We start from the raw sequence: 24,933 nt of genomic DNA, 5'->3' as shown, positions 1-24,933 counted from the left end.
GTGGATCAGTGGCCGGAAGCCTACTGTGGCAAACCAGCTCATCCCTTCAGAGCGTCTGCTCAAAGTGGGGTTTATAAGCTGTGTTGTAAAGCTTGTCTGTTTGGTTCATTAGATTGACAAGTACAAGGTTAGAGGGGGCATAAGAAATAATATAAAGTAATTTCCTCTCCCTTGACTCCTCCCCTTTATCCATGCCAATCTAAAAAAAATATGTAGGTTCCTCCTTGCATACAGGGCATAATAATTCAAAAGACCATTTATTTGTCCTTTTCTTAAAGTATAGTTTTACAGTGTGGTGTGTTTGTAGAGTGCTCCAAGGCAGATGGGGGGGGGGGGGGGGGGGGGGTAAATAACCATCCATGCATGTGTCACAAAAAAAAAACGAGAATTATTCAAACAAAATAAGAAGGCAGATGTGATCCTGAAATAACAGCTTACACTAAGAAAATGCCAAAATAAACAACAACAAAAAACAATCTGTAAGACCTTGCAGTCTAAAAAAAAATGATGGAAGAAGTGAGAGGAGAGATGACCTGTAGTGCTTTAGGGCAGGGCCTGGAAGGATGACATCAGTCCATACAGCATTCTAACCACACCCCCTCATTAGGTTAGAACCATCTACAGTCTTGTCCTCTCAGGAGGTTCCCGGGTTGCCCCTTTTTTCTCCCCAGTATGCTTTTTGTTTGGGGGACGGGGGGGACCGGTTCCCTCCTCACTTTGCTCTTCCACAGCTTGTCTGTATAGGCCACAGTTTTAGCAGACATTTTGTGTCTAATCCATTGCAGTTCCAACCCAGTCCCTTGGGGCAATGCCATTTACTGTTGGCAAATCCACTCAACGAGATATTGTTTCGTCACTGTCACGTATGTCCTGATGATTTTTTTGTTGTTGCGTGCATTAGGTATTTACAATGTACCAGATGAAATATGAAACCACTACAATGTAAAGATTGCATTTTCCATGTATTCTTGGTAGTGGGCACACTGCTGTACAGACAAAAACAACAACTTCGAAGTGTGAACTGTAGCTCCAGAATTCAAAATCACACCATGGCCAAAACTATTGTTAGCAAAAACAGTTCAGGGCAGATGGAACTCAAAACCGTTATGAACAAAGTATTAAAAAAAAAGAAAAGAATTGGACCAAAAAGTTCCTCTTCAATTACTTTCTACTTCCTTTCAAATCAGCAAAAACAACATCTAGGACATTCAAATAAAATAGCCTACGATTCTTCATATCAAGGGCTTCTTTTTTTGCAGGGATTTTGCTAATTTCAGACAATTCTCCCAGTAAACAAGAAAGAAATTACAACAAACCACACATTCATGTTACCAACTGAAACACAGCCATCTACTTTCGTTGCAGATAGAATCCTAAAAGAACAATCAGAAACGTTGGGCGAGTCAGTTAGCTTGTTTACCAGCAGTTACTGTAGATCATGACCCTGCTTTAGAATGCTTCTTCTGTTATTCTCAACGGGCAGACATTTGTAAGACTGTAGCTGTGTTCAAGTAGGATGAAAAGTGGAAGGGAAAAAAGTAAGAAAACCAAGAAGCAGAGAGTTCTTTTCACTTCAAGTGAGCAGAGATTAAACAAGCCTTCACCCACCCTGCCATTGTCAACTGGTGCACACGGGGTGATACCGGTTTTAATTCTTTATTCAACATGTCCTCACTGCGAGAGGCGTTTGAAACCTACTATAGTATAGTGGTGGAACAGATGACTGCATCAACCAAGACCCGGTCAGCCAGTGACAGGCCAAACCTCACCTCCATGCATTGACTACAAAGCAGAGAAAACAATAGAAACGCTTATTCTTTTCCCCATTTGATTTGACGTTGGTCTTCCTTTTCAGTTTTGAAGTCACATACTAGGGGCCAATCCAGGACAGCCTTGCTGCATCATCGCTGTAGGTTGGGAGGGAGGTCGAGGGAAGGAAGGTTTTAACGATTCCAAAACATTAACATACTATGTACACCTTCCCGTCACCATTTTGTTTCACTTCCTGTACACACATTGCACACAGATCATTGTCTTTCATCTCAAAGTTTCTCAAAAACACTGTACACACAACCCTGCAGACAGGGGTGTTTTTTTTCTCTGTCAGCAGTGACGTGTCTCTATGGGGCAGAGAGAAAGAGTAGGTCGAGACTCTTCCCACTCAAAGTTCTAGAAATCATAGAATTCCAATTCTACGATAGAAACAGAGACACTTGAAGAGCTTAATTTGCCCGATCCAGAGGGCAGGAGTCAAGGGTGACAAAGAGGACGCTGTTCCTCCTGGAGAGAAGAGAGCACTCCGGCCTGGGTCTAGTCTTAAATCGACTGTTTGATCAACCGATCAATGAACTGGGTGTCTTGAAGGTATTGAGTGATATTAGTGTGCACAGATATTTGGGGAGGTGAGTTGCAGGTTAAGGGGGTAGGTTGCCCTCGTGTCATGTTGTTACTCTTTTGTCGTCTGGACAGCGGGCGGGGGCGCCACGGGCCCCACCTCCTCTGTGGTGCTCTCCCAGCTCTCCTGTGCTCTCTGTGGGGGCCGCTGGGGCGTGTTCATGTGCTGGGCAGCCGGACCCGTATAGGGCTGGGCGTGGGGGTGGTTGTTCTGCTGCAGAAAGACGTGTCAGCATTCAATATGAGCATTCTGTAAATTCTGGAGCAGTGCCATACAGTGTGTGTGTGTGTGTTACCTGCTGAAACTGCGTGGCAGGAGCAGGGTTATGGGGGTACAGCGCTGTGTCCTCGGGAGGGGAGGAGTCGTGATCTTCTGTTGCCTCCTGATCATCTGGCTCCTAAAAGAAATACAGACAATGGAATCAGCCAAGGAGAGCTCTGTTACATTACCCCACACACACACATACTGACAAAACATGCAAACACCCATCCCACGTGCACACACCTTCCGTACCTCCTCGGGGCAAAGTTCGCAGGCCTTGGCCAGGGTCATGCGTGCGGAATGCGAGCGCTCCAGGAAGTACCCGTTGGAGGTCTCGTTGCTCTGGACGGGGGGAGACCAGTTGTTGTAGGTGTACTGGGGGTTCCCTGTGTAGGGCCTCCTCTCCAGCTCGTCCCCCAGCCACTCCACCGCCCACGTCCACTTACGCTTCAGGTCCCCGTTACTCTGGGAGCACAACAGAGAGAGAGACAGTTCTAATGTTAACACAGTTCTATTCCTGATATCCAGACACAAACATACTGTACATACTTGAAACACCATTCTAAAATGACTGATCTGGTAGGCAGAGAGAGTTGACTACCATATCTAGTCTACTATTGTCATGTTTACCTGTAGTATCTGGTAGGCCACAGTACAGTTGCTGAACAGGGCCACCATGCACTTGATACACTGGTAGGCCCGTTTCTGGTAGTGGTTCTTAGAGCGCTGAATGGTGTCAAACAGGCCGTCCCTGTCGTCTGGTATACCCTTCAGCACGTTGTGGATCCTGTGGGTCTGCCAGGAGTCCTCTATCAGCAGTATCTGCAGCAGCAGGTCCAGGTAAGGCCTCAGCTCGTACGTGTAGGAGTACGCCACCTAGGGGTTGAGACAGGTAGACGGGTGAGGGAAACAAAAACGCTGTGAGTGAGAGTCATCAGTGTTAACCCCTTACCTGCCAGAGCAGCTCAGACAGCACGGTAGAGGAGAACTGGGGGTTTTCCCAGCAGCTGAAGCGCAGCAGCTTGACTGTCTCCTCAGAGTTGCTGCAGTCCTCGATGATCTTCTTCACGTAGCTGGTCCTAACGAAGAGGATCTCTGACACCAGCTGTTGCAGGGGCATGATGGGGGTGGTCAGGTTGGCGTCTCCGTACGGGTTGGCCAGGGCCGGGTTACCTAGAGGACAGTGAGATACATTTATATCTATTTGGACACTTCGCTTTATTCTAAGAACGCAAATAAGAGTAAAGAAACAGGAGAGAGAGAATGACAGACAATGAACCCGAGAGAGAGAGAATGGAACCATTAGAGAATGAATGAAACACAGAGAGAGAGAGAACGAGAGAGAAAGAAAGGAGAGCAGAAGAGACAGCAACCACAAGGCGGTGACAGAGAGAGTGAAACATACCATTGATGGAGGACTGCATGCGTGTGGAGACATCACAGCAGCGCAGTAGCTGGGAGACCACAGCGTAGAGCTTGGTCAGTTCTGCATACTGGTACTTTATGGGAGGGCCAGGCCCCTCGTCTAGAGCCACCAGCATGAAGGTAGCAGGGACACTCAGCTTCAACAACTGGGTCTTCTCTGCCAGACCTGGGGAGAGAGGGAGAGAAACCATGTTTTATTCCAGCAAGAAACAAACCAATAGCGTTTCTCCTGCACACGCACGTCGTCTTACCCAGGTTGGCGTACATGACGAAGAGGTTGAAGAACTGCTGCAGGTGTCGGCCGTGCTCTGACACCTCTCTCCTGAGCAGGTTCAACACAGCCCTCAACAGGTGATCACTCAGACTCAGGTTATCACAGCCCTGATGCAGGAGGTCAAAGATTACAGGTCATTTTTGCACCCCCCCCGTCTAACAAATATATACATTTTTTTTTTTATACAGCATTTCTGCTACATATATGTACATACATTTAGCATCCATGGGACTTTTATAGAAAGCAGTCACATAATACATTACCAACCATAAACTCTTTAATCCCGCCCCTCAGCCACTCTCAGCCCATCCCACCTATCACCATAGACCACCCTCGTTTGGTTTCCATATGCCATATATTTTTTAATTGTGCTGTTTAACATAATTTTCTAACCTTTCTAAAACGTATAGTATCCACAGGTTGTGAGCTAAAGATGAAAACCTTTCCTACGAGTATTATACACTGCTCAAAAAAATAAAGGGAACACTTAAACAACACAATGTAACTCCAAGTCAATCACACTTCTGTGAAATCAAACTGTCCACTTAGGAAGCAACACTGATTGACAATAAATTTCACATGCTGTTGTGCAAATGGAATAGACAACAGGTGGAAATTATAGGCAATTAGCAAGACACCCCCAATAAAGGAGTGGTTCTGCAGGTGGTGACCACAGACCACTTCATCAGCCAGGAAGCATAGGAACTGAGTTTTGGTCACTTTTGAATGCTGGCAGTGCTCTCTCTCTAGTGGTAGCATGAGACGGAGTCTACAACCCACACAAGTGGCTCAGGTAGTGCATCTCATCCAGGATGGCACATCAATGCGAGCTGTGGCAAGAAGGTTTGCTGTGTCTGTCAGCGTAGTGTCCAGAGCATGGAGGCGCTACCAAGAGACAGGCCAGTACATCAGGAGACGTGGAGGAGGCCGTAGGAGGGCAACAACCCAGCAGCAGGACCGCTACCTCCGCCTTTGTGCAAGGAGGAGCAGGTGGAGCGCTGCCAGAGCCCTGCAAAATGACCTCCAGCAGGCCACAAATGTGCATGTGTCTGCTCAAACGGTCAGAAACAGACTCCATGAGGGTGGTATGAGGACCCGACGTCCACAGGTGGTGGTTGTGCTTACAGCCCAACACCGTGCAGGACGTTTGGCATTTGCCAGAGAACACCAAGATTGGCAAATTCGCCACTGGCGCCCTGTGCTCTTCACAGATGAAAGCAGGTTCATACTGAGCACATGTGACAGACGTGACAGAGTCTGGAGACGCCGTGGAGAACGTTCTGCAGCCTGCAACATCCTCCAGCATGACCGGTTTGGCGGTGGGTCAGTCATGGTGTGGGGTGGCATTTCTTTGTGGGGCCGCACAGCCCTCCATGTGCTCGCCAGAGGTAGCCTGACTGCCATTAGGTACCGAGATGAGATCCTCAGACCCCTTGTGAGACCATATGCTGGTGCGGTTGGCCCTAGGTTCCTCCTAATGCAAGACAATGCTAGACCTCATGTGGCTGGAGTGTGTCAGCAGTTCCTGCAAGAGGAAGGCATTGATGCTATGGACTGGCCCGCCCGTTCCCCAGACCTGAATCCAATTGAGCACATCTGGGACATCATGTCTCGCTCCATCCACCAATGCCACGTTGCACCACAGACTGTCCAGGAGTTGGCGGATGCTTTAGTCCAGGTCTGGGAGGAGATCCCCCAGGAGACCATCCGCCACCTCATCAGGAGCATGCCCAGGCGTCCAATTTGTAAGTCGCTCTGGATAAGAGCGTCTGCTAAATGACTTAAATGTAAATGTAATGTAAATGTTGTAGGGAGGTCATACAGGCACGTGGAGGCCACACACACGACTGAGCCTCATTTTGACTTGTTTTAAGGACATTACATCAAAGTTGGATCAGCCTGTGGTGGGGTTTTCCACTTTAATTTTGAGTGTGACTCCAAATCCAGACCTCCCCAAATTTGATTTCCATTGACAATTTGTGTGTGATTTTGTTGTCAGCACATTCAACTATGTAAAGAAAAAAGTATTTAATAAGAATATTTCATTCATTCGGATCTAGGATGTGTTATTTTAGTGTTCCCTTTATTTTTTTGAGCAGTGTATTATTTAGTGACTACAGCTTTCCAAATTGCCCAATCCTGCTATTTGTAAGGTTAATTTTAATTGCACGTTATGATTTTTTAACCATTCCTTGAACCTGTGACCAGAAACAAGCTACATTGTGGCAATACCAGAATAAATGATCTACTGATTCTGTCTCTTCGAAGCAAAGTCTACAGAGCTGAGATTGTTGTGTGCCCCATATATATAGCATTCTGTTGGTGGCAAAAATTGTATATAATTTAAATTGAAAAACAATAAGTGTTGAATCAAGTGTCGTTTTTTGTACCATGGAATCGGTACATCGAAAATCTCTTTCCATTTATTTACATCCTGTATGGCACAGCTGTCAACATTTTTGTCCTCAAATGAAACTGGTATATTTTTCTATTTATGCCAGTTCCTTTCAGTCAATTTCTATCTTTAATATAATGCAGACATACAAGTTCCCTACGTTCTCCCTTTTCCACTTGCCTCCTCCATTTTTGTGGTAGTGCAGTTGGTTGTAAACTTGGATTGAGCAGATATTGCCATATATTTTCGATAGCTGCATATGTGACATAACTCTTCCGTTTCTAATCATAATATCATTCATAAATATAATACTATTTTTAAACATTTTTTCCATAAAGAATGTTTTTTTTTAAAATAATCAGTATATTTGAGTTTAACCATAACATTTGTTCTATCTTTTCTGGAGGATAAAACTGAAATTGTAACCAGCTTTGTATGGCTTGTTTAACAAAGGGCAATACTTTAAACAAAATTTCATTTTCAATTAATCAAAAACGAGAATTTGTCATCTGTATAAACGCCGAAAGTCAATTTTTTAACAAAGGATGAGCCTTAATCTACTGGAGAACCATTTTGCGTTTAAGTAGAACTTATACATAAGTGAAGCTATTAGTGAGCGGTTTAAAGCGTTAATATTTAATCATTTTAGCCCCCCAAAGTGATATTCATGATATAAATAGGTATGTTTAATTTTGTCTGGCTTAGCATTCCAAATAAAATAAAATATTTTTTGCTCATATGATTTTTAAAAACGAGTCGTCTGGAGTAGGCAGTGCCATTAGTAAGTAAGTAAGTAAACTGTGATAGGACCAAAGAGTTAATCAATGTGATTTTTCCATAAATAGACAAGTATTTACCTCTACATGGTTGCAGAATCTTATCTATTTTTGCTAACTTTCTATTGAAATTGATTGTGGTAAGTTCATTAATATTTTTTGAGTTGTGAATACCAAGTATGGTCATTAGTATTACATCACACCCACACACCTTCTCTACTCTTTCCCTCCATCTCTCACTCCCCCTTTATCTCCCTCCCTCCCCCTTTTCTCCCTCCGTACCTGTGTGGACCCCTCAGGGGAGCTGGCAGGGGCGGGGCATGGCCCATCCGCCAGGGAGAAGTGTGCGATGAAGACGATGAGTTTGGCGAAGGCTCCCCGGACCTCGGCACTGGGACACTCCAGCAGGTACTCAGAGAATCGCGTGGGGTACGCAAACAGAACGTTGTTGGCAAACCAGCAGCGGACGTTCTTACTGTGGCGTAGCAGGATGCACAGGGCGTCATACCTGAGAGAGGGAGAGAAGGTGGGGGAGGGAGGAGAGTAGACAGAAAGAGGGAAAAGAAAGAGAGACGAGGGAAAGAGAGTTACAAGGCTGTCTTGCAATATAAAGAAAGCACACTTTCTCCCTCTCACAGACAACCCACTCACCAGTCACCGGCGGGCCCCCGGACTACTTTCTTAGTGTGAAACCCGGTGCTGAAGAGGAACCTAGCTGCTAGCTGGATGCTGATCATGGCTATCTCCTCTGCCTCGGGCAGCAGGTGGTCCTGACCCGGGGGAGGGTTGAGGTAGACGCTGTTGCAGGTCAGCAGCTTCTTGACGAACTGGAAGTACTCCAAGCTGTACTGCATGCGGCTGTGCATGAACTGGACATTCTGCTTCCTCACACTGCATTCAATGGCCCCCGGCATCGTCACCTGGGAGAGGGGGAATTCATTAGTACGGTTATGAGCATTACGTCATTATACACACAAACAGACTCATTCACACCCACAGGTTCTCGCCTCTGCACTTTATCACAAACAAATACACACTATCACACACACACAGTCCTGATCCCCACCTGTCGTGGTGTAGTGGGAGACACAGTCAGCTCTGAGATGCACCTGGCCAGCTCTCCGTCTGCCTCCACTGCGGCCCCTCCCCCTGCCGTGTCCATCCTCTCATAGAACAGGATGTAGGCGTTCCACCATCTCTTCTGCCTCCTGTAGGACATCTTCTTCATCATGTGGTCAAACACCTCTCCCATGTACTCCCCCCCGAAGCACTGGCTCTTCATCTCCTCGTCGTCGTCCATCTTGCACTCCGTCACGTCGCCGTCGTCAAACTTGTACCAGCGCTCCTTCTGCCCGCTGTCGGCGCTACCGCCGGCGCCGCCGTCTCGCTGGCTGATATAGGAGTAGTAGTGGCCGCCGCTGGCCTGGCCCGAATGCACCAGCACCCCCACCAGGCGGTACTTAGAACTGCAGCCTGGTGGGTCGGGTTCCGATGGTTCGTTCTGCATGATCATCTGAGAGGGAAAGAAGGAGGGAGGAGTGACTGACTAGAGACAATGTTTGGACTAATGATGAGTTTCCTTGCCAATGATGCTTCTGTTTACTCTTTCGGGGTTCAGGCCATGGTTTCTGTTTAGAACTTTGTGAAACATTTATAGAGCTCTAATACACAAATCAAATTTGATATAAAAGTAATCTACCTGGCTCTCCGGGTTGCCGTCGTCTCCCTCCAGCTTGGCCACCCCGGCCACAGTGTAGGGCTCCATGTCCAGCTCCCTGGGGAACTCAAAGTAGTCGTTGAACTTGATGGCACACTCCCTCTCCCAGTCGTAGTCAAACCTCTTTAGCTGGATGGCCAGCACTGGAGGAAGCTTCTTTATCAGCAGACGCTTCACTGTGTCCACCTGTAGTGGATAAAACAGAACAATAAGAAATGTCATCCTAAAGTATGAAAACAAAGGACTGAGTACTCAACAGGAATGATGAAGGACAGGAGAAGAGTGAGGTACCTTCTTGTTACACTTCTCACAGTGGTATGCGTTGGCTCCCTCCAGCAGGTCTCCTTTGACGTACTGCTCCATAGAGTCCAGCAGGTTCTGGTGGTTCCTGATGTCCACGTTCAACGTGGTGAATGACTCCTCACACTCATACCTGGGAACAAGATGGTGGAACAGTTTCACTTATTATGTTTCATGCCTGTGATAACTGAGAACATTGTGGTGCCATTTTGTGTCACTAACCACGTTTCCATCCACATTTCTGAGAGTAGTCATACCGTATATACACACACTTTAAAAAAAACATTTTTGATCACGACAGCTAGTTCCAGTACTATTTTATAAATGGCGACACAGATCATTTGTTCGTTCAACATGGTGGGATCTTTGTTAAAAATGTATTATGCGAGAAATGGCGGTGGAAACATTTATATAATAATCATCATATGGAAGTAAACTTGGAGTCATGCGATGACACGGTGTGGGGTCCTCCCACTACGGTTCAGGAAACCATGCAGTTTATTAGGCTACAGACTAAAGGTGATGAGCTTGACGCTCCTTTCCAATAAATATCATGGGTCTTATTCTGGTGACAAGATGATAAATGCTTGACTGCCATTTTACAAATAAAAAAATGTCTCTCGCTTCTCCATAATAATGTCATCATGTAGACTAGCCGACCCACACTGACTCAGAGCTGTTAGCTAGAGCACACATATCAAGACCAGAGTAGGCACATTGTCTACTTAACACAACAGTTTTTGTGACAAAACTGGTCTAGTGGAAAATCCAATGGAAACACATTGCACTTCAGATTTTTATTCGATACACGAGAAGTTATGCGAAAAAGTACATTTTGTGTGCACTACGCCATCACGCACTGATTTTTTCCAAAACAAGTCCTTTGGTGGAAATACCACACAGGTGGGAAAAAGCACATATTTTCTTTATGCAGGTTTTAGAATATTCTCATAATAAAAATATGGAGGATGAGTAGTCGTTCATTTGGTGCCACCAGTGTTAGTAAGTGGATGAAAATCCCTCACCTGTGTGGACAGTCACGGCAGATTTTCTGGTCGGCAAAGGAGCCTCCCAGCACCTTGCTGAGCATGGAGGCGTGGCCCATGGCCTTCAGAGCCTCATCCAGACTGTCCACTAAAGAGTTGAAGAACTCCAGGGCATCGTGCTGCTCTCGCAGATTCACCGGCTCACCCCATAACCTACAGGAGAGAGAACGATCGAGATAGCTCTGTCTTCCAAGACCGTTTGTGTGAAATTGGTTTCAAAATAAACAGCTTGTAATCTGTATACCACTACATTCCTTGACATTTCATTGTTTTACCTCAGCCTGCTATCGTTAGCTCACCTGAACTGTTTCCAGAAGCCTCGGGGTACGTAGTACTGCAGTCGGGAGGAGGCCAGGTGACCAAAGATGACCTGCAGGTGGCGTAACACCCCGATGTTGTACTCCTTCCTGTCCTCCGACTTACTCAGCGAGGGCTTGTCGTCAAACTGTTGTTGGTAGGCGAACACCTCGTCCCGCGCCGTTCCGTCGGCATTAGTCTGAGGAGGGAAAGTAACAATACACCGGATGGATTATTTAAGTTCAAATTGTACATCTTGGTTCTTCTACACAACATCCGTAAACACTCGGTAATATGAACTTCAGAGGGATTTCATTTCCCTAGTCCCTTAGCTCTATACCAAGTGGTGGGGCTGCCATAAAAAGCATCTCAGATTGTAGCTTTAAGAGAGTCATTTTGCAATTATTCAATCTGAAGAGTGAATACAGTTTCGATTGATTCCCAGTCAGTCCGGTCACCTCGCTCTCCTGCTTCTCGTCCCCGGACAGTTCATCGTCCACGTCGGTGCCGGTGCCCTCCACGGCCAGGACGCCGTTACGGATGGGCGGGATCATGTAGAGCTGCTGGATGACCGAGTTCATGTAGCAGGTGGCCCCCGCGTTCTTCAACCCCACAAAGCCTTTGGTGGGCCGCGGGCCCACTGGGGGCAGGTATTCCCACTCTGTCAGAGCCTCACAACCTGAGAGACAGGGAGAGAGAGTTGTTCAACGTTTATCCATTCCACATATATGATCAACACAACAATGACCATCAGAAAAACATTTATAATTCATTGGGGAGAGGTACAATTTACCAGTATAGATAGAGGAATATGTGAAATAAATAATAAATTAGGAATTTCAGATTAAGTGACTATGTAGTACATATCTATGAGTGTATTGTTGGTGTACCTAGGTAGTACATATCTATGAGTGTATAGTTGGTGTACCTAGGTAGTACATGTCAGTGAGTGTATCAACGATCTGCTTGAGGTTCCGGACACAGCCGACCGGCAGAGCCACCAGCAACTCGAAGCCGGCATTGATGGAGGCGGGGCTGCTACAGACAGGGATGGCCTGCTCCGTAGGGAACTCCCCACTCTTCACGTACTGCAGGTACACGTTAGATGCCGGGAAGATGAAGTCATCTATCAACTCCTGGAGAAAGAATGGGGTGAATTAGCAGAATGGACAAAGCATCATCCTATGGTGGCTTGTCCTGTGACTATATTGAGTGGACTATTTGGCAACCATATTGGATTTCATAAACAACACAATGACCCACCTTTATGAGGTTGGCCCCACCCTTCTCACAGCCAATGTAGTACTTCTTCTCTGGTGTCTGGAAGGCCAGCAGCTCCTTGGTGACCCCCAGGTGACCTTCTAGAATGGTCTCCTCCACCCCCGTCTCTCCTGTCCGCTTCACTTCATCCTAATGGTAAAAACACCAAACTGCCATTTAGAGGTAATATTTATGAGAGATATGAAAGCCCATCTTAGGTCTTCTCTAAACTACACCATATTAAACTTCATTTCATTTTCTAACAATGAAAAGACTTCTTGTCCAATACCCTGATCTTCTTGAGCCAGTCGATCTCGTTGTTGAGCAGCGCCTCAGCGTTGGGCAGGTTGATGTTGCTGTTGTAGGCGTAGTTCAGCAGGTGCCTCAGCAGCGTAAAGTAGTCCCCTGCGTGCTTCGCCCTCTCCTTCGCCGTGCTCTGGAGGAGCGAGGAAGGACACGGGTTACAACAACAAGGGGTCCCAATGGAGTGGGGTGAAGAGTTTCAGTGTGTTACATTTCCTCCTCTAATGATGAAGGCTGGGATTGAGAGATGGTAAGCTGATCCGAGGTCTGGCCTTAAGGGCAACTTCTACCCAGAGGCCGAAGAATGACTATTGTGTCAGTAGGGGAGAGTGAAGAGATGGAAGGAAGGATACTCACCCCTAAGACGGTGAAGAGGAGGGTAATGAAGAAGAGGAGGGGTCTGTGTCCCATACAGCACCTAGTGGCCATGAGGAAGAACTGCTCCTGAGCCATCTGACGAACTGACCTGGAGACAGACAGGAAGATGACAACAGGTTCATTTCACTGTCAAAAGGTGCTTTTAACATCGTCTGATGACAGTTTCATATTGGCTTGTTTTTGTGAGATTAAGTTCGAACACCAAGGGGCGGTTTTCCCGACACAGATTAATCCTAGTCCTATACTAAACTCAATGGAGAATCCATTGAAAATGCTTTTCAGTCCAGGATTAGTCTGTGTCCAGGAAATGCCCTGAATGAACGGATCCACAACACAGACATAGATTAACAGCCAGATGCAGACATACTTGCTGTGGCAGTGCAGTAGCAGGTCTATGATGTAAGTCTGCCAGGCCTTCTCCTTACTGAGTGTGTCCAGAGCGGTGGGCAGCAGGGCAAAACACAGGGTCATGATCTCCAGCGCCTCACAGCACACCATCTCATCCTCCCCGTCCGGCTCCTTACCCGCATTCGTCTGTAGAGGTGATGAACACACACCGCTGTGAGTTTATAGAAGACACAGAAACTCTCCATACAAACCCCTAGAAGTCTGCAATACACACCTTAAGAACCAAGCACACACCATCTCAGTTTAGAAAGGGTTTTACCTTCTCATAGATCTGACTGATCTCTTCATTAGAGCTGAAGACCAGCTGTACCGTGCCACAGCCTGAAGCCCACACGATCTTCTGCACCGCCCGGATCACACAGAGGTCTGGGATGTACTTGGATGCTTGGAAGAAGTTCTGGGAGTTCGGGGGCAGTGACTGCCAAAAAAAGTGAGCAGACGTTTACGGTCTTACTCTTTTAGACTAGCCGTTGTTACCCGGTTGAACGCATGTGTAAGCACTCGTCTCAATAGATAACGCTGTCTCACCTCGTCAGAGATCTGTTGGGCCAGTCGTATGGCCACGTTGCGGAGCATGCACTCAGAGGCGGGGTTGGGGATATTCTGTAGAGCACTCTGGAGGACCAGGGCCTGGTCGTGGGTCGCCTGGTTGATCTGGAGAGGAACAAAAACAAAAGACAGTGGATTAAGAACACCAGTCATATTCAAGCTCATTCAAATACACAGTGAAGGTATGTTTGGGGTGATCATGGTCTGTCCATTCGGGGTCTGGTAACAAGGGTCCTGCTACCCTCACTGTTCTGCACTCATCTAAGCTGTAGTAATACAAGGTTTTCCCCGTATTTACAGAGGTAATATAACGGCAATAAGAAAGCGTTATTTACCGGTGACGCGGGGCTGGTCCCCTCCACTACGGGCTGGCAGGCCTCGGCCACAGCTTTGACGTGTCCGAACCCCACGGCGGTCAGCAGTAGCTTGGCGATCTTCAGGGCATTGAGGTACGCCCCCCGTCGCGTCTCCATGTCGGCCGACGGCAGGAAGTTGTTCCTGGTGAGCATGCTCAGTACGAGCGGGAGGCCGCCGCTCTTCAGGAAGTTGTACTGGAAGTCGCTGGCGTCCTCGCCGAGGGTGCCGCTGGCCGGCATCAGCAACGCATACACCACCTGTGGAATCAATCCAATCAATGAAACGTGGCAGGAGGATGTGAAGAGGGTAAGGGGTAATGAATCGATCACGTAAACCACCACATACACAGTGGTGTGTGTAACCAACCTCAGTGAGGTAGAGGACTTGTGAGGGCGAGGGGGCAAAGAAGCGGGAGTCCAGTGTGGGGCTCAGGCTGTTCTCTCCCAGCTTGGCATGATCCAGACAGATAGCGCGCAGGTTCTCCACGGTACCGTTGTCTACACACAGCTCAACCAGAACATTAGTAAGTCAGGACAAATCATTTCAAACCACAGTAAGAGAGAGAGACGCAGAGGAAGGATGAGAGATGCTGTTTCGGAGCCACAGAAGGACAGCAAGCCATAATGAGAAAGAATGAGAGCGTGAGCCAGAAAGACAGTGTACCTGGAGGCATAAGCTTCATGAGGAGTCTGGCTCCGTCTCGCAGCAGAGGCATGTTGAGGGTACAGCCCAGGTCTGCGACCTGCCACAGGAACGAGATGTAGCGCAGGTGGAGAGACATGATCTACAGAGAGGAAGACGTTACTCAGGAGAAGACGACACATTTGACATTTGTCAGATGAGGAAAGGTGTGTGTGTGACTTACCACTCCAGGCAGGCAGCCCTCCACCTCTGGGTTGGGCCCTTCGCTGAAGTGGTTGCCGTGGTTACTGGGCGAGCCAGTGGAGGAGTCTGAGGAGCTGTCAGGACTGGAGGGCACGGTGGCACTCACCTGGGTCAGCTTGGCTGTGATCAACTACACACACACAATATACCGATTTGAACCAAACGCTAACAGATACACTGTGCTTTCATCATCTAATCCTAGTGGATTAGTGATTCCAGGACGGAGTCAAATTGTATTTAAACACATCGGAACTAAGCCCCAATTGAAAACCAGAGCATGGGCCATTGATTACGAAATGACTAGCTCACTGCTTTGTCCTTGAGGTTCAGCTGTCCAATCAGCTTCCTGTCATCCGCCGGGTCGACGACCTCCCCGCCAATGAAGAGCTCTATCTTGGTGTGCGTGGCGTTGGCCTTGATGCGTGTGAGGATGCCGCGGCGCACCGAGCCGATGGTGTCATTGGTGTGAGACCAGATGTCCATGTCATCCACCTGACGACCCTGGTTAGGGAAACGCACAATCAACGTGATGTGCTTCCCCCGGAACGCCCTGAGCGAGAGAAAGGGGAGAAAGAAAGAGAGGGATTGGTCAGTCAAAATATTGGCGCTGAGACTGACAAACTAAGTTAGACCTCGCTTTCACAAGTGTGTGTTGGTGTGAGTCCGTGTGTGTGTGTGAGCCTCTCTCCTACCTGGACATGGGCAGTATGGACCTCTCCTCGTGGTAGTCGCTGTCACACTCGTTGATGTACTCCTTGAGCACGGTGAGCACGCGAACCATGCGGATGGCCTCCTGCCGGGCACAGTTGATGCTGTCCTTGTCCCCGTCCAGGACACACAGCGTGTCGTATGACGCCTTCAGACGGTCAAAACACAACTGGATGAAGTCCTCGTGGATCTCCACCTGGTTGACCTGCAGCTTGGGCCCCAGGTTGGTGTAGATCTCCTTCAGCAGGTCGATGGCTCGGCTGGCGATGTCATCAGTACCCTGGATCACCACCTGGTAGAACAATGCAAAGCTGTTTTGTGCACTCTCCCCCTCCGGGGTTAATCCAGGAACCAGATTGTTGTCTATAAAAGCTTAAAACTCCTCTTATCGCTGTTATAACTCGAATGCCTCCCAAGGTAGTCCAGTCCTATGAGCTCCAGGTTTTACAGTATGTTCAGAAAGCTTTATAACATTGATAAGCTTTTTAACACTCACCCTCCACAGGTAGTCCAGTCCTATGAGCTCCAGGTCATCCATCATGTAGGCCCTGCGTTTGGCCACCAATTTGCCCTCGCGGCAGTTGACGGCCTTGAAGAACCTCTCGAAGCACTTCATGCCGTTCTCCGTGAGCAGGGACGGGTCCAGTTGCAGAACATTGTTCTCAAAGAAGTCCTTGTTGATGTCCGGGTCCAGGTCTGGCTCATCTCCCATTAGCTTAGAGTACCTAGAGTTGGAAAAGACAGTATAAAGACATTATAAAGGCTCATACTTGTTTATAACAAATGATAAAGTATGATCCCAGCAGGCTTTAAGTGAAGTGCTACCAATAACATTTGAGTTGAACTAACCTGGAATAATTCAAAAGGGAAATCATATTTAATATACATCAAAGACTGGTCTAAACAAATGTGTACGTACCATTTGAAGCACGCCTCCCGGTCACACAGAAAGACGGCGCTCTCAGCCAGACACCTCCAGATCTGCTTGGCCTGAGGAGCACATAGCCACAACTGTCCGTCCTTCAACAGGAACCTGGAGAACAAGATGGTTCAAAGCAATTAGACACTAACAGAGGACTCAGAATGACCACTTTCATTCCCACAGAATGAGAAATGCCTCGCCGCCCAGAAAAGCAGTCAAGAGTCATTGTTTTCATCCTGAGATGCCTGGAGGCAGCTGCCTGCCTTACCTCAGGAAGTTGAGCCTCTCCTGGACCTCCTGAACATGACTGTAGCGACTGCCCACTCTGACCGTCTGAGGGTCAAAGTCTGCGTGTTCAGCTTTGGAGAACGGTCTCATGGTCTCCATGTAGGCAGACAAGTTCTCAGCCACCAGAGTGACCAGGGCATGGTTGTGCTGCAGCTGGTTGATCAGGTCATGACGATAGAACACATGAGGACTCCTCTGGGTCTGACTGTATGGGGAAGGGAGAGGAAATGGAAGGAGAGAAATGTAATATTTCATCACAAGCTTTGACTCAATGGGAAAAAGAGATGAGACGAGAGAGAAAGGGAGAGAGACAGGGAGGTGGAGAGGGTCTTTTGTTACCTGAGGTTCTGAGGAGCTTCCCCAAACAGGCTGCAGATCTCTCTGATCTGCTTCAGGGCTGGTATGACCCACTTGTCGTTGGTGCGCAGCTCCTCGATGAAGCGGTCTATCCACTGGATCTTCTGGGTGTCTCTGTCCTGTTGGAACACACAGAAGCACAGAGCAGGGTCCTAGTCATTAGGGACCATCGTAGCAAAACATTTTGCAACAGAAAACAAAAAACAAGAGATTCTCATTTGACAAGTTCAGGTAGAACGTCCCAGCTTCAGTCTGTTTTCTTCCATTTGGTGCCTAATGAATACAAACCCAGTAGCAGTAACAGTAGTTTTACCTGAGAGCAGCTGTAGTCCAGTATCTTGATGTGTGCACTGAGGGCCTGGTCCATGATGTCCACGGGGACGTCGTCACTGTGAGCCAGGTTCCACAGCAGGTTGAGCACCTTGTGGGCCATCACTCCATCCTTATCGTCCTCCGCCAGACGACGGATCAGCTCCAGCAGCTTCTCACGCTGCTTCTTACTCGCATTCGTCCAACTCTCCTTGAAGCAATCAAAGAGATGGTCGAGCTGCTCTGGAGAGAAGTCCCAGGCCAGTTTGGCCAGAAGGTCATGGACATTCTTCACTATGGCTTCGTGCTTACCAGCCTGACATAGAAACAGACACAGAAGACACTTAGGCATGGTTCTAAAAACAACCCCTTCCTTTTTATAAAGGAAAAGGTCTCTCTTGCAAAATATATATTTTTCACAAATGAGAATAAACTGTATAGGTTCAATGAATAGGAAGTATATTAAAATTCAAGATGGAGCCATCCCCATATTGCTTAGACCCATTTTCCCATGACACGTTTAACTCAGTACCTGCGCTGCCCAGATGTTGTCCAGGTCCTGCATGGTGAGGGCTTTCTCCTTGATGACGAAGCGGAGTATCTTCTCTAGTTTCTCTACGTACTGAGGCTGGTGGAGGCTGTCCCTCAGCACGATGGAGAGGATGTGGTTCTGCTGGATCCACTCCTGAGAGTGGAGGGAGAGAAAGACAAACGTCAGGCATAGCAGTTATAAATGAGAACTTGTCCTCAACTTGCCTACCTGGCTAAATAAAGGTGAAATAAATACAAATAAATTAGCATTCCTGTGGAGAAATTCCATGTCCAATTCCACTGACAGGAATTGACTATTAAACTCTGATGAGCAATTTAAAAGCTCTATACAAATCCAGTCCATTATCATTCATAAGGAGTAACTGTGGTGACTCACCGCCATGCGTTCTGCCGTCAGCCACTCCTCCTCCTCGGGGTTGCCATGCCGATGCGTGTAGTAGGACACGCTGGAGATGACCTTGTTGACCTCATTCAGAGCGTTCATCTTGCCGTTGAATGAGGAAATCTGCAATAACCTGGGGACCAATCAACAAATTAAAAGCATAACCATCTTATGGAAAAGGAAAATTCCACCCAAAAGCTATCTTTTGGTATTTGTTTCATTAGTCCATTGTTTACAGTCCCAAAATGTTTTGCATGTCAGAAAAATACCAGCTGTATTTTGAAAGTTATACATCTTGAAAAATGTTTTGCATGTCAGCAATCAAGTTTGGGATTATGTCAACAATGGACTAATGAAAGAAATATCAAAACATCGTTTTTTGGGTGGAGTTTTCCCTTAATAATAAAACAGCAGCTGACTGGCCAAAACACTCGTCATACGAGGTGCTCAAACCCCAATGTGACAGTTTTAATTCTATACAATAACAACCTAAAAAGACAACAGCTGAAGGAATCTCACCTAAGGATCATTTTCAACCTAAATATCTCCAAGTTCTTGACGGTCTCCTCCTGACCGGGCACCCTGGAGGCCAGGTTCTTCAGGGACTTGATGATCATGGACAGGGCATCGTTCTTGGCCTCGTTCTTGGCCTCCTTCTTCAGCTCCTCGTCCGTCAGGTTCTCCAGGAACTGAGGAACCATCTCGATCACTGGCAGGAAGTACTTCTTCACTGTGTGCAAGGTCAGGAACTCATAGCACTGGCCGAACGGCCTGGAGGGAAGACATACACGGGTTAAGACACGCACACGTCCCTTACATTGGTCCATCTGAATTTAACATACTTGATGAGGGCAGCGATGATCTGTACGTTGAGTGCCTGTCCGCTCATGAAGCGGTCGTGAAGAGTCTGAAACCCGTTCAGTGTGCCAAACTTATTAATCAGGTCCACCAACCAGCCCTGAGAGGGAGAGATGGAGAGAGAACAATGAATGGCTAATCAATGACGACAGATTTACTCATGTTGAAAACTTGGATATACTGTATCAAGCGAGGAATCCTGAGTGAGCGAGGGTGAGTTGGGGCCTACCTTGGGTGAGCGAGGGTCGGGTGGGCGGGCGAAGAGCTCGTCATCGGCCAGTGTGGCCCCGGCGGGGATGGTCTCAGAGGGCCGCGTGCCGTTGTAGATGTGGAACTTGCAGTGGGGGTTGGTGGCTGTGGCCAGTAGCTCCAGTAAGGGGAACCAATCCTGAGGAAGCTTGGTCACACACAGCTCCACCAGCCGGTGTGTGTTGGTGATGATACACCTCTGTGGAGGGAAGGACAATCAGCTGTAGTTCAAACAGGAAGTGCTAGTGTGCGCACGCACACACACACACACATATACACACGAGGCCCTTACATGGATCTCAAACTTCCACCCGCTGACAGCCTCGTCTGTGAGGATCTTAGTGAAGGAGATGGTCAGGCCGTCCCTGAAAAACCTCTGGCACGCCTCACACTTCACATCAAGCCCTGCAGAAAGAGGCAACGATTAAAGGCAGAAAACAAAGAGAGATCAATAGAAGACAAATTAAAAAGATGTTGTCCTATACGGATGTATATTGTATACGATGATGGACACACCTTTTTTACATAAGTCTATAGCAGCTTCAAGTAGAACTTCTAATTCCCCCTTTGGCAGGACTGGGACTACCCATCGGGGCCTGTTGATCATGTCATCCAGCTTGGCCAGGTCAGTGTGAGGGAAGGCAGGCTCCTCCTCCTCCAGAGCAGGGGCAGAGTCTCCTTGGCCCTGCTCCTCCTCCGCCGCCGGTGGGCTAACAGGAGACGGCTCCGTGGACGACGGGTTGGGGGACACAGTCTGCAACGGGGACACCGTCTGCAACGCGCACACACATTAATACCAAGCATACTACAGACGCTGATTAAAAGAGATGAACGCTAGTCGGGAACACACACACAGTGAGGAAGGTAGGTAATTAGCCTTGGAACTTCACAGGAAGCACAAAGTCAAACAAACACAATTCATAGAGCATGAGGGACTAAATTCATTTAAAAAAACATCAGATTATAAATAAAGCTTATTCAATTATGTGACAGTAATTAGACTTACATCAGTGATCCTGTCCACAGCTCAGAAACACTTTTAAATGACAAAGAGCTTCTCTCATTGGAGAGCAGCCAGCTGTGGCCTCAACATGACTCATGCCGTTTCATACTAAAGATGAACTCCTACTACTGTCCTATGCTCCTCATGGGGCGATGGGCCTAAGTCAGTAAGTACTAAAGCATATGGCAGATCGCTCCATATTAGTCAGTCAACTTCACGCAGACATACAGTTGATATGCGGGTAACCTTGTTCACTGATAATTGGGAAACTATCCACAGATAGACACACGTCACCGCCACACTCACCTGGACCTGTGTGGGTGGGGGCTGGCTCTGAGAATCAGCGGGTGCCTGGCCCTGGCTATCATTGCCCCCCACGGGGGAGCCACGGGTGGTGACCGTCATGATCGACACGGGGCAGATCTTGGCAGTCTTGTCCGCTTTAGGAGGCCCTGGCCTGGGGGGGAATCACTGCCTGGGTAGGGAAGGAGAACCAGAGGCCGGCTGAGAGGGAACGCTCCGGCTGCTGAGGCTCAGGGAGGGTTGCAGAGACCATCGCAGAACCTGTGGGACAGAGACAGGGGGAGAGAGATTTAGAATGGAATGGTTGCTGCCCCATTTTTCCCATGCATTTGGGACTGAGGCATGTGCAATTCAGCTAATCTGTGTACAATCTAGTGAACATCACATGGTCAACTTCAGACCACTGTTGAGGTGTAAAAATAGCTTAGAAACAACACAGGTGCATCCAAAGGCCATGATTCCACAGTATGTTTGCAAGACAGGAGTCTTCAACTAAGCAAGACCAATTCAAATGACTCTCGCTCTGCCACTATCTGGGTCTAGACATTAAAATGCTAATACGCATGCTTGACAACGGGGTGGAATTATTACAGACACACTCTAGCCCCAATACCGACAGACAGAACCCCCCCCCCCTCCCCCAATGCCATCACCTCTCCTATTTCCAGTTTAGCTGTGCTGTCTATCAACCATACGCCACACTGGCCTATTAATAGTAATTGCCCAAAATTATTAATAATATCATATTGGATTGAAATCAGGCCATCTATGCTTGGCTGTCAGTGCCACTGACAAAGTTGCGGTAGTCCAACAACGTGTCCCAGTACTGTAACAGTGTTTCCCAACTCCAGTCCTCCATTAGCCCCAACAACACACATTTTTGTTGGAGCCCCAGACAAGCACACCTGATTCAACTTGTCAACTAATCATCAAGCCCTCAATGAGTGGAATCAGGGTTTTTTGTCCAGGCCTATAAGAAAAATGTGTGATGTTAGGGGGTACTGGAGGACTGGAGTTGGGAAACACTGAACTATAACATAAGTGAGTCTGTGTAGAATATTGACCTTACACAACAGCAGAGTGACATAGCAAAACATCTTAAATCAGTATGAGTCAGGATGGAAGAGATAGCCTAACAACAGGTTTAGGGCCTGAGGCTCCTTCAATCCACTCAAGTGCCTATGAGGTAACATTAAGATTAGGGTTTCTGGGTAGGAAAGGTCTGTGTGTCTAGTTGTGAGACACTGGAAGTCTTGAGACACATTAAGACAGTCTCCAGCTGAGTTACGATCCTCTGGGCTCAGTTTACAGGTTTATTATTGGCCGTCTTCAGTTTCCCGTCTTCAGATGTATCCGCTTCCATCTAATGGAAGAGGTTAGTATTAGGGAAGGGGAATCTGATCCTAGATCTGTGGTTTGGGCCGACTTCTACCTCAAGCATCATCAGGCAAGCCGGCAGGAGTCGGCTACAGCTGACAGCCACAGTGTGAATGGAAGTTAACAAGCCAATAGTAATCACTGACCCAAGGAGCAAGAACGGTTGAGGAACCAATCAGATGAAAAGAAACCTTGAGTCTTGAGAAAGCACCTGACCGGGCCATAAACCCAGGGTTTCCCCAACCCTCTCCTCAGCACCCCCAGACGTTCCACATTTGTGTTCTAACCATAAACTGGCACACCTGATTTAATTAGTCAAGGCTTGATGATTAGTTGAATAACTGAATCAGTGGTGCAAGTTTAGGATTAAAACTAAAATGTGAAAACTTCTGGGGGGGTTGAGAAACACTGGTTTTCAGCTTGCTGAAAATATAGTAATTACAGCTGGCACAGCTGCCATGGCAGTGTGTATACACAGCTAGTATGCGACAAGTATTCAGGTCATCATGGTCAAGGCTTAGTTTTGCTGACTTGAGTAAAACTTGAAGTGAGCATAGCTAGGTCAAAACTGAGGAAACGCAAACCTTTCAGGTGGAATGAAGTCATTTGTATCCGGAAATGCACAAAGTAAGCATATTACCAGGCCTAAAAATCGGAAACAATGACTTATATTGACAATGCCTTGCTTGCAAATAACTCAAATCTAATCTTTGTCAATAGATCCAATGCCAGCCCCCACCTTGGCTAGTCTCAAAAACCGACACTAGGCAGAGGCAACTAGGGTCGGGTTGTCAAGACTACCCTTGGCTACACCTTCAGTTTCCGTTTTGGAGACAGTTTGATGCAGACAGACATGTCAAGACATTTGGACATTTCTTGTGACAGCCGTTGGTTTACAAGGAGCTTGGCACAAAGGAAAACATTATGTAACGACAAATGACAAGGTTGCTTGCATGATGTGTGTGAATAAAAATGTACTTGGTCCTAGGCTTACTAATCATTCTTGTCACGATCCGCTATCCTCACCAGAACCTCTTTCTGTGAGGACACGTCATTGAGTAACATTGTGCAGCTAACTAATTAAATCAAGTTATTTGGGGAAAGCAGTATAAGGAAAACTTGATTTAGTTACAGCAAACAACTCGATCTCAAAATAAGTGTCACTGTCACATTGTATGATGTATTCTAGATATGAGAGACCGCTAACGAGCCAGCAACTATCTAACTACACTTGCTAGATTGCGTAGCATTAGCCAAATATTTCAAACAATGCGAAAATAACCAGCCTGCAAACACTGCCTGGAACACGGTTCATTGATGTGAAAAATAACTTAATGCAACAGGAGTCTGGACGATAACTAATGCATAACGTTAGACAAGGCCCGTAACGTTAGCTAGCTAGATACTGACAAGCATTGCAAGGGCCTTCTCCTTATTCAACATCGGTAGTAGCGCTAACGTGCTAGCTAGTTAACGTTAGCTAATGGCGCTGCCGTCGCCAGGGCCACAACAATCAACAGTCTGTGTGCATTGATAGGTTGTTGATCAAACACCAGCCCATATCTGTCAACACCACTAGTCCAAGAAGTTAGCCAACATCTTGTCTGGTTGAGACTGACCTTGAACTAGTTATGTGGAAACCGTTATATTTCAAAATCCAAACAATTAACAGGTTGGTATGGTAAACGTCAGCCATTTTGCCACAGACAAAAATAATAGCTAACTTAACTAGCCAACGTTACATACAGAAACAAACCGGCATTTCAGCATTCATTCTGTCGATGTCAGGCACCTTGCTTGCTATTACTCTCTCTTTATCCAATGAAAAGCATATGTGTAACGTTACACCTTGTAGCTAGACAGCTATAACGTTTCATTGTTAATGATTACTCAGATATGTCGTTATCTAGCTATACTAGCCAGTTAGCACCATTGTTGCTAGCTACCCAATGTTACTTACCCCAAAATTTGATGCAACTTCCTTGAGTTGACTTGTCCTGTCTATGAATCTTTCTATTCTGGGTTTCGCTAAGTGTCAAAGTGTGTTACATAATATTTTCATGCATGCATCCAGATCTGCTAATATGATCTCTCTTCCTTGCTTATTTTTTTGTCTGCACTTGGGTGTTTTTCCTGCGTCACCATCAACCCCCCTCTACTGTAGTCTAGCACAGTTTTCCCAGCCAGTCCGTGGTAAGTGCAGCTGACGGAGGCCTTGTTCGAGAGGATCAAAACCGTCATGTATCATGGGTAAATTGTGACTTACTGACTGATCTACAAATAATAATGAGCAGTTATTTACGATGTAAAGTTCTTTGTAGATCAGTCAGTCGGTCGTCGCCTGCACTGTCAGCGCCACTGTCGAACAAGCCCATTAAGGTAACGTTTTACAATTAAAGTGATAGTTCACTTCACATTTAGTTTGTCAAAAAGGTGCCTTCAGAAAGTATCCACACTCCTTGACTTTTCCCAAATTTTGTTGTGTTACAGCTTGAATTTAAAATGTATTAAATTGAGATTTTGTGTCACTGGCATACACACAATACCCAATAATGTCCACGTGGAATTATGTTTTTAGACATTTTTACAAATTAATACA

At 47.0% G+C, this 24,933-nt stretch overlaps 1 protein-coding gene across 1 annotated transcript; it reads right to left on the bottom strand.

The window, feature by feature from the left end:
* Window positions 1-238: 238 nt before the first annotated feature.
* On the bottom strand, window positions 239-24,478 carry LOC120051406 (probable ubiquitin carboxyl-terminal hydrolase FAF-X). Its single transcript, XM_038998249.1, has 42 exons — window positions 24,295-24,478; window positions 20,961-21,218; window positions 20,168-20,423; window positions 19,944-20,056; window positions 19,632-19,850; window positions 19,387-19,502; window positions 19,064-19,315; window positions 18,539-18,677; window positions 18,143-18,295; window positions 17,615-17,926; window positions 17,284-17,420; window positions 16,925-17,149; window positions 16,654-16,767; window positions 16,231-16,459; window positions 15,719-16,026; window positions 15,336-15,576; window positions 15,007-15,156; window positions 14,805-14,925; window positions 14,508-14,638; window positions 14,120-14,398; window positions 13,764-13,889; window positions 13,495-13,653; window positions 13,195-13,361; window positions 12,807-12,915; window positions 12,436-12,582; window positions 12,150-12,296; window positions 11,815-12,022; window positions 11,345-11,565; window positions 10,889-11,085; window positions 10,569-10,742; window positions 9,535-9,676; window positions 9,226-9,429; window positions 8,593-9,039; window positions 8,178-8,446; window positions 7,809-8,034; window positions 4,333-4,462; window positions 4,062-4,247; window positions 3,609-3,829; window positions 3,287-3,532; window positions 2,909-3,121; window positions 2,691-2,792; window positions 239-2,608 (listed from the first exon to the last, which is right to left on the bottom strand). The coding sequence occupies exons 2-42, from the start codon at window positions 21,057-21,059 to the stop codon at window positions 2,447-2,449; spliced, it is 7,797 nt and encodes a 2,598-aa protein (XP_038854177.1). The 5' UTR covers window positions 21,060-21,218; window positions 24,295-24,478; the 3' UTR covers window positions 239-2,446.
* Window positions 24,479-24,933: the final 455 nt, after the last annotated feature.

The sequence above is a fragment of the Salvelinus namaycush genome, chromosome 7, assembly GCF_016432855.1.
Source record: "Salvelinus namaycush isolate Seneca chromosome 7, SaNama_1.0, whole genome shotgun sequence".
Lineage (NCBI taxonomy): Eukaryota > Metazoa > Chordata > Actinopteri > Salmoniformes > Salmonidae > Salvelinus > Salvelinus namaycush.
The sequence above is the reverse complement of the archived record's forward strand: the minus strand, read 5'-3'. Positions and strand labels throughout refer to the sequence as shown.